Source organism: Tinamus guttatus, unplaced genomic scaffold (genome assembly GCF_059628265.1).
Source record: "Tinamus guttatus ecotype Peru unplaced genomic scaffold, ASM5962826v1 Tinamus_guttatus_pri_ptg000143l, whole genome shotgun sequence".
In the NCBI taxonomy this organism is placed as follows: domain Eukaryota; kingdom Metazoa; phylum Chordata; class Aves; order Tinamiformes; family Tinamidae; genus Tinamus; species Tinamus guttatus.
This window is the reverse complement of record NW_028288677.1, coordinates 551,545-566,455: the sequence shown is the minus strand read 5'-3', so window position 1 is coordinate 566,455 and position 14,911 is coordinate 551,545. Positions and strand designations below refer to the sequence as shown.

General features: G+C 48.4%; 1 protein-coding gene across 1 annotated transcript in view; it reads right to left on the bottom strand.

Annotated features, from left to right (window-relative positions):
• ARHGAP32 (Rho GTPase activating protein 32) overlaps positions 1–14,911 on the bottom strand; it is a 94,243-nt gene that overhangs the window by 31,054 nt on the left and 48,278 nt on the right. The window contains exons 6-8 of the mRNA XM_088522035.1: positions 7,950–8,036; positions 2,110–2,247; positions 1,346–1,438 (exon numbers count right to left, since the gene is read on the bottom strand). Coding sequence (XP_088378161.1) covers positions 1,346–1,438; positions 2,110–2,247; positions 7,950–8,036 — 318 coding nt within the window. The remainder of the gene's footprint in view (positions 1–1,345; positions 1,439–2,109; positions 2,248–7,949; positions 8,037–14,911) is intronic.

Sequence of the window (14,911 nt, the reverse complement as noted above, 5' to 3'; positions counted from 1 at the left end):
AGTGGATGTTTACACCTCCCTTTAACACTGGATTGGATTGTTTTCCTTCAAGCGCTTCAAATGCCAACATGAAAATAACGATAAAAACTCTGCAAAGATGGATGAATGTTCAAAGAGAGTCACCACGGTAACGGGACGATGATGTCAAACTGGGAATGAGCGTCGGATTATTTGTGTCTTTAAGAGAACATGGTTCCTTATCCTGCGCTGCAGGCATCAGCCTGCCTGAAAAGAGCCTCCACTTCTGCACTCGCATGAAATTCTGGTTAGATTCTAGGTTAATCAAAACGTTTATCTGGAGAAATCCAGTTGCACCAAAGCAATTTCACTATCATGTGCACTAGATTTGCTGTAATCGCTGCTTCCACTGTGTTGCTGTAAATTCTGCAGGCTCATTTGCCTCTCTCAACTTCCTTTCTACCTTTTTGCCGAGAAGCTTTTCAAGATTTGTCTCATCCCCAAGGATTTTGGGGTGGGGAAAAAGCAGAGCAGTGGGGAAAAGGGCAGGAAAATGCACTCGGTCCATAAAGGAGCGTTTAAAGAAGCTTTGCAACTGCCCAACAGCAGTTCTCTCTATTCCTGGTGTAATGCACCAGTGTCATCAGGCAAGATGCACACATTTATACGCAGACTAATCCCTCGCTGCCAGGTGGCCTTCATCACTTAGCCCTCTTCCTCCTGCACCCTTTGCCCAATCAAGGCTGTTGTTTAGGGTGGTACAAGACCATTAATAGAGCAACCAAAGCTACAGCTGCACAATATACAAGCAGGCCCTCTGCAAGCACAACGCGGGCTCTGTTGTACAGCTGAACCAACAGCGAGGGCAAACGGCAGCAGATAAGATTGCTTGTTTCTATGCAGCAATTACGAGGAAAAATGAGAAGAAAACAGGACAAACCAGGACCGTAAGGGAGTCAGCTTGAATTGTTTTGGAGCTTGTCACGCTTGCAATGTTCCCCTGGCAAAGAAAAGGGCATAGGAATGTGTGCCTTACCTGCAACCTATTACTTAAGAGACCTCGGGCATTGATTAGGTTTGTCCTGGCTTCACTAGACTTGCCACCTTCCTGAAGATCAGGAGGATGTCTTATTTTCCATGACAAAATCCAAGCACAAGGAGCAAACAGCTCTCATATTCTGGACATGGGACCTGCTGCTGCTTGCTCTGCGCTTTTGGAGACCTGGTGCATGTCTGCAACAGGGAAATAAAGCTTTTGGGGCGGGATTTTGCAGCAATAGCTCTGCAAAGGATTGTACTTCTCTCTGGAAATATAGAGGGAACTTATGGGCACTTTGCTCTCCTGGCAAGGGTCAGGAAACAGAGCAACCTGAGCTTCAAACTGTACCTCCATCCACGTGAGGGCTGGCCCGCAGTTGATCTTGTTGCCTGCGATGGCAGAGAGCCGGGACAGGTAAGCCATCAGCATCTGGGTGACCAGCTGCAAGGGGGAGGAAAACACACAGTTTTGGAGGTGCTTCTTCAAAACTAGCACCACTTACCCACTGGTATAGCTAGAGAAATATGTGCCCTTTTGCAAGGGTATCTGTCATGGGGAGGAGGAGGAGGAAATGCATTCAGTGTTGCAATAAATTATGCAAAAATTGTGTAAAGAAGCAGTTTCTGTAAGGATAATAGTGTCATATGGAGATTTTTGGTAATTTTCCTTGTCTAGGGTCATTAAAGCCTTCCACTCATCATGAATTTCCCATACAAACAAATCATTTATATGACACCCATCAAACACATCTGAGGAGCATTCACTGAAACAAAACACAGGCTGCCATTTTCACTTGCAAACGCTTAAGAACGTGGCAACTCCAAGGAGCCCCTTGGCAAAACGGGAATTTTTCGAACAACAGATGAGGGGTTTAAAAATACACTTAGCAACGTCCCTTCCACAGTTTTAATAAAAAGGAACCTACCGAGGCCTTTCCACAGCTTCCCTCCCAACATTACCAAGCAATATTGCAGCCCAGAGTCTGCAGGGCTGTTTGAAACACTGTTCTCCTCCAATATTTGGTCAGATTTGGTTAATTTAAACTAAAATCTATCTTCTAAAAGGCTTACTGGTGCCTCTGTGCTCGCAGTGCTACCGAGCTGGTACTTTACCTCCGGACTGTCCTTCAGGGCATCGGAACGGGGAAGCTCCGAGAGCTGGGAGAAGCGACGGTCATAAATGCACAGGTGAAGATGTTTATCCAGCACTCGGAAATCCTCATAACTGCGCTTCACGATCCAGCTCCTTCCCTGCACGGGCACAAAACAGCACCACGTTTTAATACCGGGTTCACCAACTCGGTTTAGCGGAGGAAAACGGCGATTCTTGCAGAAAAATGCTTCCGAATCCTTGCTGCCCGGATGAAAACTGTCCTAAGGATGGAGGAAATCACAGGTCAAAGCACTTGAGTAACAGTTATTAATCTTCTGGGTGCTCCCATGGATGATCCTCTGCAGGGTACCACGAGGCTGTAAGCGTCACTTTTGTATTATTATCTGAAGCCTCTATGGCAATTTTAAATGTAAATCCTATAAGCTACTAGGCATTTAGCTGCTTAGCTACAAGCTCCTGCGAGCTCTAGTCTGTCAAATTAATTTCAGCCAACTCCAGGCTGCGAACTGTGCCCCTCAACCCTGCTTTCACATCGCGAGAAATCATCTGTATTTCACAAGCCCGAAGAGCGGGGAGCAGATTCCCTCAGGAGACACAAAACCTGTAACGTCGGCGAGTTCCCGGAGGAGCTGAGGTGGGAAGGGACCCTCGGGGGCTCACCTAGGTCGGAGGTTCTCCGTGCGCTGCCCTCCGGCTCGCGCAGGGCGCGGGCGCCCGCTGCCCGACGCGGCGGTTGTGCCCGGTGCTCCGGCGGCACCGGGTTGTTTCCTTTAGAACCGCAGAGGTTCCGTGGGCGCCCGGTTACCGGCCGGGCCACCGACTTCCACGGCAGGGGGGGGACGGAATCGCTGCTGCCAGGTGGGTTTTACCATTCGGGATGCTAAAGTCCCATCCGTTCCCATTTCTAAACAAAAAGCACCACTAAAACCCCCAGAACAAAAGCCAGAATCTATGTTTTTTTGCAATTTTGTTCAGCAGAAGCGTTTGCACTGACAAGCACCGCGGCAATCATGGAATTTCTTCCAAAACAGCCAATCTGGCCACGCTCCCACCCTCGCTGCCGGCTCATCTTCCACTTTCCCTCGCCTTAGCAAGCTGCGTGGGACTGAAGCAGCGCAAAAACCTGCTGAGATTTCGGCACGTTGCACAGAGCTGCTTGTTTCCTCCCCATTCTCAAAGCAAGGAGAAATGTCAGGCTAAAAAAAAACCCTTCAGAGATTACTGATGATTTCACTTCCACCGAGCCGGGGATTTGAAGCTGCGGCCGCGGATGGTGCAGAGGGACCCAGAGGTGGCACCGCTCGTTGCTGCGCTGTTTGGGCAGGGAAAAGCAGCAAATTGAGGAGCGAGGCTTTAAACAAGGATTAAAAGTCCTCTCCAGTTTCAATCCCATAGTTAAAAAAAGCACCTCTGCTCCGTCATTTCTGAAACCACTCGCCTGACCGCTACAAAAAACCTACACGTGTCCAAGGGAAAAAGTAAAATACTGCATTTCTGGCAAAATCCATCAAATCTGCCCAGAGAGGCCTCCTTTCTTTGCCCATCAAAGCACCTTCCAGCACGCACCAGTTTCCTGTCCCACGGTCTGAGCGTGTTTTCCCTACAGCATCTCTGATTTATTTATCTTAAGCCAGGCCCAGACCTTGCCTTTCTGGTTCAAAAGCTCAGTTCCTGAGAGAAATCAGAGGGATGCTCCGGTGAACGTCACCAGTCCACCCGGAGACCGAGACCAGGAACCGAGATGAAAGTTTAGAGCAAAAGTCACTTCGGTTTGACCCTACAGTAAGAAAATACCGAGTATTAAATGGCTGGAAAAACGCCTGCATCCACCAGGAGAGCTTCGCTCTGCCATGTGGGTGACTGTTACAGCTGTCTGGGTCTTAGGTTGTGTGTGTTATTCTAGCACGACCCTTCGGCCCTTTTTTATTACAAATCACGCTGGAAAACGGCTTAGAAATTCAGTCAAAACAGAGAAGGGGCCTGATAAAATCCACTGCTTGCTGCTTGCGCAGGAAGTGTTTTTAGCTGGTGCTGTAGGTGGATTTCTCCGGGCTTAAGGCTGTTTACCAAAACGTCTCGGATGATTTCACGCCTGCTGGGGTATTATTTCCACTTGGGGGGGATGAGAAGACTTGAAAACTCGGAGGGAATTTGCACCGGAGTGAAATAAGGCTACGTTAGCTGTGGATGAAGCACTCGGCAGCGCAAGGTGTTCCGGCCAGCGCGTAGTGCTAAGCTCTAACAGTGCACGCACGGAGCACGGCGTTTAGAGCAATGCAAAGCTTAAAAGCATGGAAATAATTGAAAACACGCTGTATCTAACGCTGCTTCCAAGCAAGCAGGTGTCTGGAAATGTAGATAAGCACGAGGCAAAAAAAAAAAAAAATGTGTAGAATATTATTTAGAGAGTGCACGAAGCACGGGAAACCTTAGAGGGGTTTTGTAACGGAGCTGGAGCGGGGGCCAAATGGAAAAAGAGCCGCTTTCCTGGCAGCTGCGGGAGGCGGATTTAATGCCAAACTTTCAGGGCAGGTGATGGTTAATAGCCAGCATCCTTAGGAGGGTCTTTTCAAAAGGTAAATGACAAAATGTAAAGTCAACACCGCATTCTCAAATGAGAAAACGGTTTAAAAAATTGTGTTTTTTAGCAAAGTTGGGGCACAAGCGTGTGCTGGCCCTGTGAGACAGCCCGGTGGCAGCCTGCAGGGCTGGATGTGCTTTGGCCTGCCTGTCCTGAAGGGCTGTCTGCCTTGCAGGGAAGGCTGGAAGGAACAGAAACCTCGGGACAGCGCAGCAGAACAGGCACATCCAGCACAGCTCTGGCTTTGGCCTCGCACCAAACGCGGCTCTCGCAGAGGCTGTAAAACAAGTAAAGTTGAGGATAAGCTGCTCCTCTTGGCGCGTTTACACTTAGTGCTGGGGCAGAGCCTGGAAGCCAAGAGCTCTCCTCAATTTGTGGCTGGGCCCAGCCTTGTCTGCAAAGCACCAGAGGCCCGGGAGAAGCCCTGCCAAAAAGCATCAGTCACAGCAAGGAGCCAAAAGTGCCAGCCTGTCCTCTTGGATTTCGCCAGCGATCCGCGTTTTCGCTCCGGAACACGCTGGGATACGGGAAGATTGGGCTCATTCGGAGCTTTCTTTCGGAAGGCGAAACGCCCAAGGGACACGACACGAACAAACTGCCGTGTAATTTTCAAAGCTTTGACTGCTTCAGAATAATATAATAATAATAAAAAAACTCGCATGGCAGGATATCCACGTGATTCTGCGCTTTATTCTGAGGAGTCATTTGTAGTCTGAGAAACAAAGCTTAAGAAGCAGAGCAGCTTTTCATCTCTTGGTATTGCTGAATCTGAATTAGCTCCTGAGAAAAGCGAGGTATAGCCCTGTCCTTAATGAACATCACCCTAATTCATGAATGAATTCATCCTTCAGGATTTCCAGCACAGTTGCAGAGGAATAGATGTTAATTAGGCAGCTCTTAAAGGTTTCTAGACAAGCTGTGATATAAGTCAACGCTGTTTCCTCTCCTCCCTCCAGCTGCTATTTTGCTTTGAAAAAGCCTGGAACGAACCCAAGCTTTTCAAAGCCGCGACCTTGCCAGGGCTTTGGCATCGTCTTCGCTCTGTGCAGAGCCAAACAGCCCTTTGTGGGCTCCTTGCCAGCTTCATAAATTCTTTATTAGCCCCAATTACTATTGTCACTTCATTTGTATTTATCGCCGGCGTGTAGGGTATGACCCAGGATCCACTGCTTGAGCACAGAGCCCCACGGGATGGGGTGGTTTGGGGAAGCAAAGGTCTTTGTTGCTCATCCCGTGGGCTTTTAGGGGGAAAAAATCTTCAAAAATTAAAGGCAGAAAATGCAATCAGGTAAGAGACTCTGCAGAACAAGGGGTAGGGATTTCACACGAAATATATATATCACGTTAATGCAGATGATGCAAATTTTCATATATCCACACGGATATTTGTGTGTGTTTTAGCATTTGCTCCCTCGAGCCCGCCCGCCTGAAGAGCTGTTGCCTCTCCCAGGAGTCTATGTAGTGCTCAATAACTGCTCTCTAGGTGTTTGAATGCCAATCACACGAGCTATTAATACATTAAACAGGCCCTTAAGACAAAAAGAGAAATTCTATAGAAGATTTCCAGGGTTTAACTCAAGCAATTTGTGGTTTTTAGGACAGACTATCGCAGGCAAACAGAACCAGCAAACCATGTTTTTGACATGAGTAGCCCCAAACTTTCGCTTCTGTGAAAATATATTCCATCCTCCCACCCCACAAAGCATCCAGGACAGGGAATCCTGTCTGCTCTTCCCACTCGGACCCTATCTTTTCCTGGAATTCTCTCCTTGGCCCTTGAAGCTCTTATTACTGCAACCACCTTCCAGTTTTGCAGCCAGCTTGACCACACGATGGACGGATTAACCTATTTCACCCTTTCTCTGGCTCTTTGGGCGTTGATTTATTCTTAAGGCCAGTTAAACGTGGTGCAGACCTTGTAAATTCTTGTAAAGCCCTTGCAGAGACGTGTTGCAAACACAGCTCAAAAATTCCCTTTTTTTCCAGCCTTATCTGGGGGAGGGGGGTTAGCAAAACAGTCAGCAAACAGCAATTCTCTTTACACCACTGAAATTCGACGTACAGATGGGAAAGAGGGAGATAGAATTTCCTTACCGTAACTGCCTAATTGTAGCCTGCCAAGCAGAGCTGACTGAGCTGGATATTGGAAAAGTCTAATGTTCAAACGCCTGGTTTCCTTGCCTGCTGCCCAGTGCACTGACAAAAGAGAGGGGTTTTTGGGGACCACACAACACACAGATTGTACCTGCACACAGGCCGAAGCGGGCACAAAGGTGTAGCACATTCAGCCCCAAAACCCCCTTTTTTCAGCTCATCTGTGGCCTGAAATCACCAGGATGGCCAAATGCCCTTGCTTGGCACCTCACTAGCTGTTCTTGCAACAAGTCTTGGTATCTTCAAGCCTTTTAGTTTATATGGATTCAGCTTCAGTCAGGAGAATTTGTTTCCTTTCAGTCCATCTGAGAAATCCAGCATTTTTTGCTCTAACAGGCTGAACACCAGAGCTAGGGACATGTCCAAACAGCAATCAAAGTGAAATTTGTTTTACAGCTTTTTTTTTTAATCCTCCCTCCTTCAATATTTTTGGCCCGATACAGATGCATCCTGCCAAAATCTCTCCCCGCTGCACTATCATTCCATGAGCTATTTCACACCTCCCTTCTAATTCCACCGTGGAGCCAAATCCAGCCCGACACCTCTGGTATCCGACACGTGACAGAAGGGAATCTTTCCCTGGACATTAGGAGAGGCCTTGAGATGTCAGGGGTGAAGTATCTCCATGGTGGGAATGATCCTCAGCTGCGCTGCTCCTTCCATGCCTTTCATTGGATCCAGATGCCATGAGTTTTGTGAGCATCTGAATGACAGGGATGCAGGCTGGAAGGAGAGGTGAATCCCAAGCATGGGGTAAGGGAGAAATTCCAGCTAATTGAGAGGATTACTGGGAAAATAAAAAGGAGGGAGTGACTTATGCTGTGTCCACCCCTTAAAGGGATGAGGCCAAATCCCAACGATTTTAGTTTGGTAAAGCCCTGAAGAAGAAGGTGCTGGACACCTCTCAGCAGCTGGGCAGGAGTTACAGCCCTTTTCCTCAAAAATTAGCTGGACACAGCCCCACAGCCAGCCTCCTTCTCCTGGAGCTAGGGAATACGTAGGGAAAAAAGCTCCTGCAGCAGCAAAATACCACAAGGCCGTGTTCCCAACCATAAAGTAGTGCAGTCTGCTAAATAAGAGGGTAGAGGAAACCCTGGTATTTACCTGGCAAGAGACCTGGACAAGGTAGACGAGTTCCTTGGATTCGCAGCCGTTCCTCGTTACTTCATTCTGTTCCTCCGGGAGCGAAAGCTGGAGCCGGGAGAGGAGGAGAGAGAGAGAAGGAGCAGGTCAGTGAGGAGGGAGAGCCGCATCCGCGCGCTCCGAGCGCCCGGGAAGGAGCAAAGGGCTCCTCTGCCCGCAGCTCTCAAACAGAAAATAGTCAGTGCTCGTCGTTTGCGGAGACCTTCTACAATCTGGCTGCATTTTGGCAACTCACCTGAGAGTTTAGAAATAAAAATACGGGTCAGAAACCGAGGATTCACAGCCAGGGGATGGGTTCGAGGCAGGGGTTAAACACCCACCTTGACAGGTCTGTCAAATCAACTGGCCACTGAAAGTATCCCCATAAATATCCAGGTGATAACAGTGATTCCTCCTCCCAGGATTATTTGCTAGATAATAAAACATATCTCTCAATATCAGTGTCGTGAAGCAAGAGAGCTTCATTCACCCAATACAGGACACATCCACACAACCTCAGCACAGGCTTTTTCCAGGGAAACTGCTTCATTCCCGTACGTGTAGCAAGTGTCAGGGAAGACCGAGTCTCAGCCTGTACTAAAAAACTCATTGGAAAACAGTTTATAACTGTGGGAAGGAGCAGGGGAGAGGGAAAAACAACCTTCCTGCTTACAGGGCTTCCTCCAAGGGAACATGTACATCAGTAAGGGCTATAATTTTGGAACGATGTCTCCCTAGAACAGACGAAATAGCCCCAAAGATTTCCAAGAGCAGGAGCCTGGCCAAAGCAACAACCATGATCTCAGTGTGTCAACCAATTTAATAGAAACAGCTTCGCCCTGGTAACTTGAAAGACAAAACTAAACTGCAGAGCTCATTCCTAGGGATGTATTGCCAAAAAAAGAGCAGGGCTGCCTGGCCAAGACTTTCTTGGTCACGAGTACAGACGGGACTTGCAGATACTTCAAGTTCAGTTGGTCTCCTTCCCCCCAAGGAAGAGCAGCTCATCCCAAGTAAGTTAGCAGATAAGGATGGTCATTAGCAGAGCCTCCTGCAGAGGGTGAGTTATTCATTATTCCTCCAACAGGGAGAGGGGCAGCAACAAAATAAACTGGAGAAACGCTCAGGAATCTGCTCGAAAACTCACGGTTTTGTAGCACATGGGTCGAGGTGGCAGCAACGCTGCAGCAGCCGCTTCTGCCAGCGGCTCCAGGGCCGTGGAAAGGCTGATGCTTTTCCTGGCAAGGGCCGTGTCATTGTTCCAAGGAAACCTGGTCATCCATCCTCTCACATTTTTCCAAGATGGAATTCAAGGTTTGCTCCCTGGCAGAGGCAGCCAGACACACGCGACTGAGATTTCTCAAGCTGAGCCATAGCAAAAGCTCATTAAGTTTCCAAACCACTGTTGCATCTGCTAGTTTTCCTGACGATATTAGAAATAATTCGAAATACTTTTTTTCCTTCTTTCTGAACCTCTGCACTTCCAATGTCTCCTTCGTGTCTGTCCTCTCGTTAGCTCACGATGTTTGTGCAGTTGAGCAAACCAGAGGAGTGAGAAACCACAGGGCAAATACCACCTTTCTGCATCGCTTTGGAATGCGGGTATTGGGTGAAAAGTATGTCTGATGGCTAAGAGCAAGAAACATGAGGCTAATTTTCCCCGTTAAGTATTTCTCTGCTTTATTTAAAAAAAATAAAGAAAAATCTAGGGCCTGAATATCTTTGGGACAAATCCTGAAGCAGCTAAATGCCTAAATACTGATTAAAGTCAGACATGCAAAATCACTGTTAAGAAAAAGCCTCTCTCAGCTCTAGTCTCGTCAGTAATAGGTGCTACTTTTGCTATCTCTTAAATTAGGCTGGTGATTCAAGCACCACTTTATCTTCATTTACCTCAATCCATTATTTATATCAAGTCTGGCTAATGGAGCACCTTCAAAAAACCGGTTTTTGGTACCTTTGAAGTTACTATTTTATTATACTCAAAGTGAAAACCTTTTTCACACGGACGGACACATTTTCCAGGCAATTATTCTGATGGCATAAATGTCTTTATCAGGCCTCTTTCACATTGGTTTGTGAATCGTGTATGATAAAACCGTGTTCAAGCACCAGGGATTAATTCCAGCCACATAAGTTTGCTAATATGGGAGCTGAGGTTGCCCAAGTAACTTAAATGCTGCTTTGCAATGACAGGGCAAAAAGTTTCCATGAAGATCTCTCTTTTTCCATGGCTTGGACATGGCACAATTGAAAACAAGGCTGGAACATGTTAAGGAGGATACTAGTGGTAGAGGGGAAATTACACACATGCCTCAGATACACAAGATCAGGGCTCTTTTGGTGCCATTTCCTTGGTTTTGGGGTCTTCAGTGAGGTCGAGCACTCTGTGACTTGCCTCTTTACTGCAACGTCTGGCTTGGAAAAAACTTCCAGCCCCTTTCCCAGGACGAGCTGACAACGTAGACTGCCTATGTAGACACTGCTGCAGTTTGTTTTCTTCTTAAGCCAAGTATATTTGATCCCTGAGCTTGCAGAGACATTAAATCTCACGGAGTTTTATCAGAGAGACTTCTTCCAGATTTCCCTGGCTTGCGTAGCAAGTGTTTTCTCATATGGTCTCATCCATTTATTTCATCTAAATGTGCAAGAAGGTCACTCTCCACCACGAGCAATGAAATATTCATAAAAACTTCTCAGATGCAGCCATTGGGGACTGCATTAGGCAAAAAACAACTTCTTCATGTTTGGAAACAGAATGTTTTCACGCAGCTAAAATATCTGCTGTTAATAAAGACACCCTGTGCGGAGCAGGGTTTTCAATTCCTCACTCTGTGCTTCTAATTCCGGAGGTTTCGATGCCAGCAACACGTAACTTGTCAGGGGGTTGTGCCCTGAAGCTGCAGAACTTCCCAAGTTGCTTCCTGGGAATTCATTGCTTTTAAAACCTGGAGGAGAAACACGCACCAAAGCAACACGCTGCAGCGCACTGCAAGGAATCAGGCAGGAAAACCAGGAGCCCCATGGAAAGGCTGCGGATGAGGAATTTCCGTCTCGCAGCAGGCGAGCGGGGCGCTGGAGAAGCCCTGCCACGCGCTGGAGAGCAGCTAGGCCAGGGAGGACCACGTAACCGAGGCACAAAAATAACCCTGCTTTGGCTCTGGGTACAAATTACGCGGCTTTCCGCAGGCAGAGAGAAGCTCCTGCGTGTCCCGTCTGCAGCCGTGGGGCAAGGGGCAAAACTCGGCATCGTTCCGTGTCCTGGACCTGTTGGCACCACCTCAGAGCAGCCCCGAGGGCTAAAAGGGCAACTTCTGAAGCAGCAACACGGGCAAAGCTGCTCCTCGGAAGTCCGGAAAGGAAAGGCTACTTAGAGCAAGTTAATTATTTACTGGCTGGGAATCCTGCAATCTAGTAACAACTTAGCTGCCTATTGCAGATGTTTCTACAGCAGGGATAGGCAGGGGTTTTTCTTTCCTTTTTTTTTTTTTTTAAGCAATAAATATTACTTTATATTCCAGGCGGTCTTGAAGACAGACACAGGAAGGAATAATGAAAAGGAAGTGAATTATAATATTTTGATCTTACGAAGAAATTGCTGGTTGACCTACCTCATAAAATGCAAGCGTTCCGGGTATTACTAGCAGCTGTTTGGAACACGTTTAGTAGTAAACAACGCAGTAAATGGTGTTAGAGGGATCTCATTTTGGTAATCAGTGAAAGATTCCCCAAAATTAAATAATAAAAAAGGGCCTGCAGAGCCACTCACCTCCTCTGAGGTGAGAAACCCCCCTGGGTTGTTCCTAGCCCCTCTCTCAGTGCATTCCATATACACCAGCAACACGGCTCCCACGCTGACTTCCCTGCAAAAACGCTCCCAAAGGCCACAGGGTCCTGTCGGGAAGGGCCCTGCCGACCACGGAGCGCTGCAATCCGCGAGCTCACACAAAAACACCGTAAATCCCCCCGCTTCCAGCCTGCAAAGAAACCGCTGCCTGCTAAATCACCATCCGATTCCATCGTTTCGCTGTCACCGCCACACTTGGCGCTGCCCTGAAGGAATCCTCCCGGCTGCCGTTATTTTTATTTTATTGTTATTTTAACATCGTGCCGGTAGCAACGTAAATGCCGACAAACCCCCCGGGGGCGGCGCGAGGATGCCCGGAGGCCGCGCGCTACTCACCCCCGCGCGGGGCTCCTAGCCCAGGCCTAGCAGCTCCGCGTCCCTCCGTCGCTTCCCAGCGGCTCCTTGGAAAAACCTCCCGGGCATCAGCTCCGACAGGGCCGCGCTCCAAAAAACCCGCTCAAACTCCCCACGTCCGCCGCCTCCGCTGGTGCCGCCGCTTCCTGGCGGGGCCGTGAGGCGCCGCGGGCGGCCGCGCCGCCCGGTTCATGCTCGGCGCTGCTCTCCCGGCCGCGCGCTCCCGCATGGGGAAGGCCCCGCGGGACGCGGCGCCGCGGGGCCCGCGCTGAGGCGGCCGCCGCCGCCCCGCGCGCCCAACGCGGCTCCGCGGCGCCTCACGGCTCCCGCGGCGCCTCACGGCTCCCGCCGGGATCGCGCCGCGCGGGGAGGCGGGATGCGAGGCCCGGCACAAGGGCGCTCTGTTCCCTGGGCGGATTCCCCGTTGCCACGATGACGAGTTCGCTGTGGAAATCCTCCGTTTGGTTAACGGCCCGAGCAGGCAAAATGCATTTCTGCAGGTCGTTATTCACTGACAGGATTGGAGCAGCCCTGAGCAGAGCCAGCCGCTCCCCTCTTTCTCCTCACTCACAATTTTGGTTTGATTTTAAGCACGTGTGGTAATTTAAGCGTTTATAGGAGGATTAGCGTGACTGAGCACCGGGTCACGCTGCGACTGCGATGTCACAGCCTTTCTGCGAGCCCTAGAGCAGCAAGAACTGCTCGTTCCTGCTCAGAAAGAGGCATTTTGCACGTGGGTCTTTCCAGAGCATCAGGAGGTGACCCTGAATCTGCCAGGAATCTGTCATACGTTTCATTACTCTATACATATATATATATATATATATATATTTACCCCTGTTTGAAGTTCCTGCACTGCCAGGTGGGCACACGAGGTGACAGCGAACGGTCACATAGGCATCTAGTAGCATTAACACTGCGGCTCGTGTCACTAACACACACTAGGGACTCCCCAGCTCATGTCTGGTGCCCAACTCTGCCCTGATTTTAAAGAAAACTCTCTTTTTTCACACATTTCAGGGGTCTTTCTGTAGTAAGAGCCCTCTTTGTACGTCTGAAGCGCCATTCCCGAATCCGTATCGCACCTGGGCTTCCCCTTCTCTATGAGGGAAAGTGACAGGGAAGAAAATCACTTCTGAAGGCAGAAAGGCATCTGCAAAGGCAAAGAGAGTCCTCGAGTGACCCGGGAAACGTGAGAAACGTGAAAATGACATCTCAGCAAGAAGCGACTTATTTTCTTATTCAGAAATGTTCCTATTACCAGCTACAGCACAAGCAAAATCAGGTGCAGGTTCCTTTCCCTCCCCTCAACCCCGCCGCTGAATTAAACAGTTAACTAAAAAACCCTCCTAGCTGCAAACCAAGCTCCGTTCCGACACCAGTTCCCACAAAATGGGAATCAAAAAGGGAAAAATAAATATTTTCCACGTTACTGTTCAAAGCGGTACTAGCTCAGTGTAATGAGGGGTTTCCATAGCCTCATTTGGTGTTTCTAACACACAGCAACTCTAGGGCTCTGCGAGGATCCTGGCATGTTGGATACTTGTTTTTTTATGCTGCTGACCTTGCACTTAGCTGCAAAGCAGCACATTTTCCAAGGATCCCAGTTAAATGCATTTTAAAGCGTATGAATGGCTTCAGTTTGCTTTTTTAATTAGAGTCTGTGCTGATTAACATGTGTAAATAGAGGCATCTGCTGTTACCACTCTCTATTTCCATTTCACACCCTATTAATGTCTCATATTGCAATTAATAGAAAGCAAAATTGGATTATACAGAAACTAATGCTCTCTGACACTCTTTGCCATGCTGAGGTTCACACATTACTGGGAGAGATGAGGATGTTTTTACTGGGATGCCAGTAAAATGGTACCTTTCCCGAGTGTTTCTGCCTTTCTGGTTGGAGCCTAAAATGAAGCAGCACCTCCTGGTGCAAATCACTGTTCTGGCACTATTTAGAATTAAACATTTTGGCTGCCGCAGTCCCAAAAAGAAGAAAATCAGATGGTTTCTAGCTTGGGATGGGATCTATGCTCCGGCCTGGATTTGCCTGGGTCACTCTCTCACCTCCACAACCACTAATGTAATTTAAGAGATGTATAAATGCTAAGAATCCATAGGAAGCACTTACTGGAGCGGGGTTTCCTCACCCCTGTGCTCGCTAGAGGGCATTGCACGACCGAAGATGCCTGTAAAAGCGATGCTCGTGTGTCCCATTCCCTTGCAAAAGCTGCAGATCCCGAACAATGGAGAGCTCGGAGATGGGATCCGGCTGCTCGGGGTGTTCAGGCACAAACAAAGAGCCACTTAAAGGGAAGCTGCATTTTTGCTTTATTTGTTTGAAATCAAAGTGCCCTTTCTCGTGCTGCCCGCCCCAGGAATGGGCTGGCTGTTGAATTTTCGCCCATCACGGTTAAAAGGCTCATTTGACACTCTGGCAACACATTTTAAGGTTATAAACCGGCTTGAACCTATAATATGTTATCGTTCAGGCTTATTGAGAAATGCATCCGTCCACAGGCAAAGAGCAAGGCAGTGAATATGAATTTTTAACAGCTCTGTAAGAGATATACGCTTTTTATCTTCCTGCTCACAGGATTTCATAAAAATGCTGACTTTCAAGGGAAGTGCATTAAAATCAGCAATTTAGTTACGACCCAGGGTTCTTCCCTGAGCTCCAGAACCCATTAAATATGAGCAAAAATTTGCTCAAGATTTGACGAAGCTCATGACAGAAAAGGAG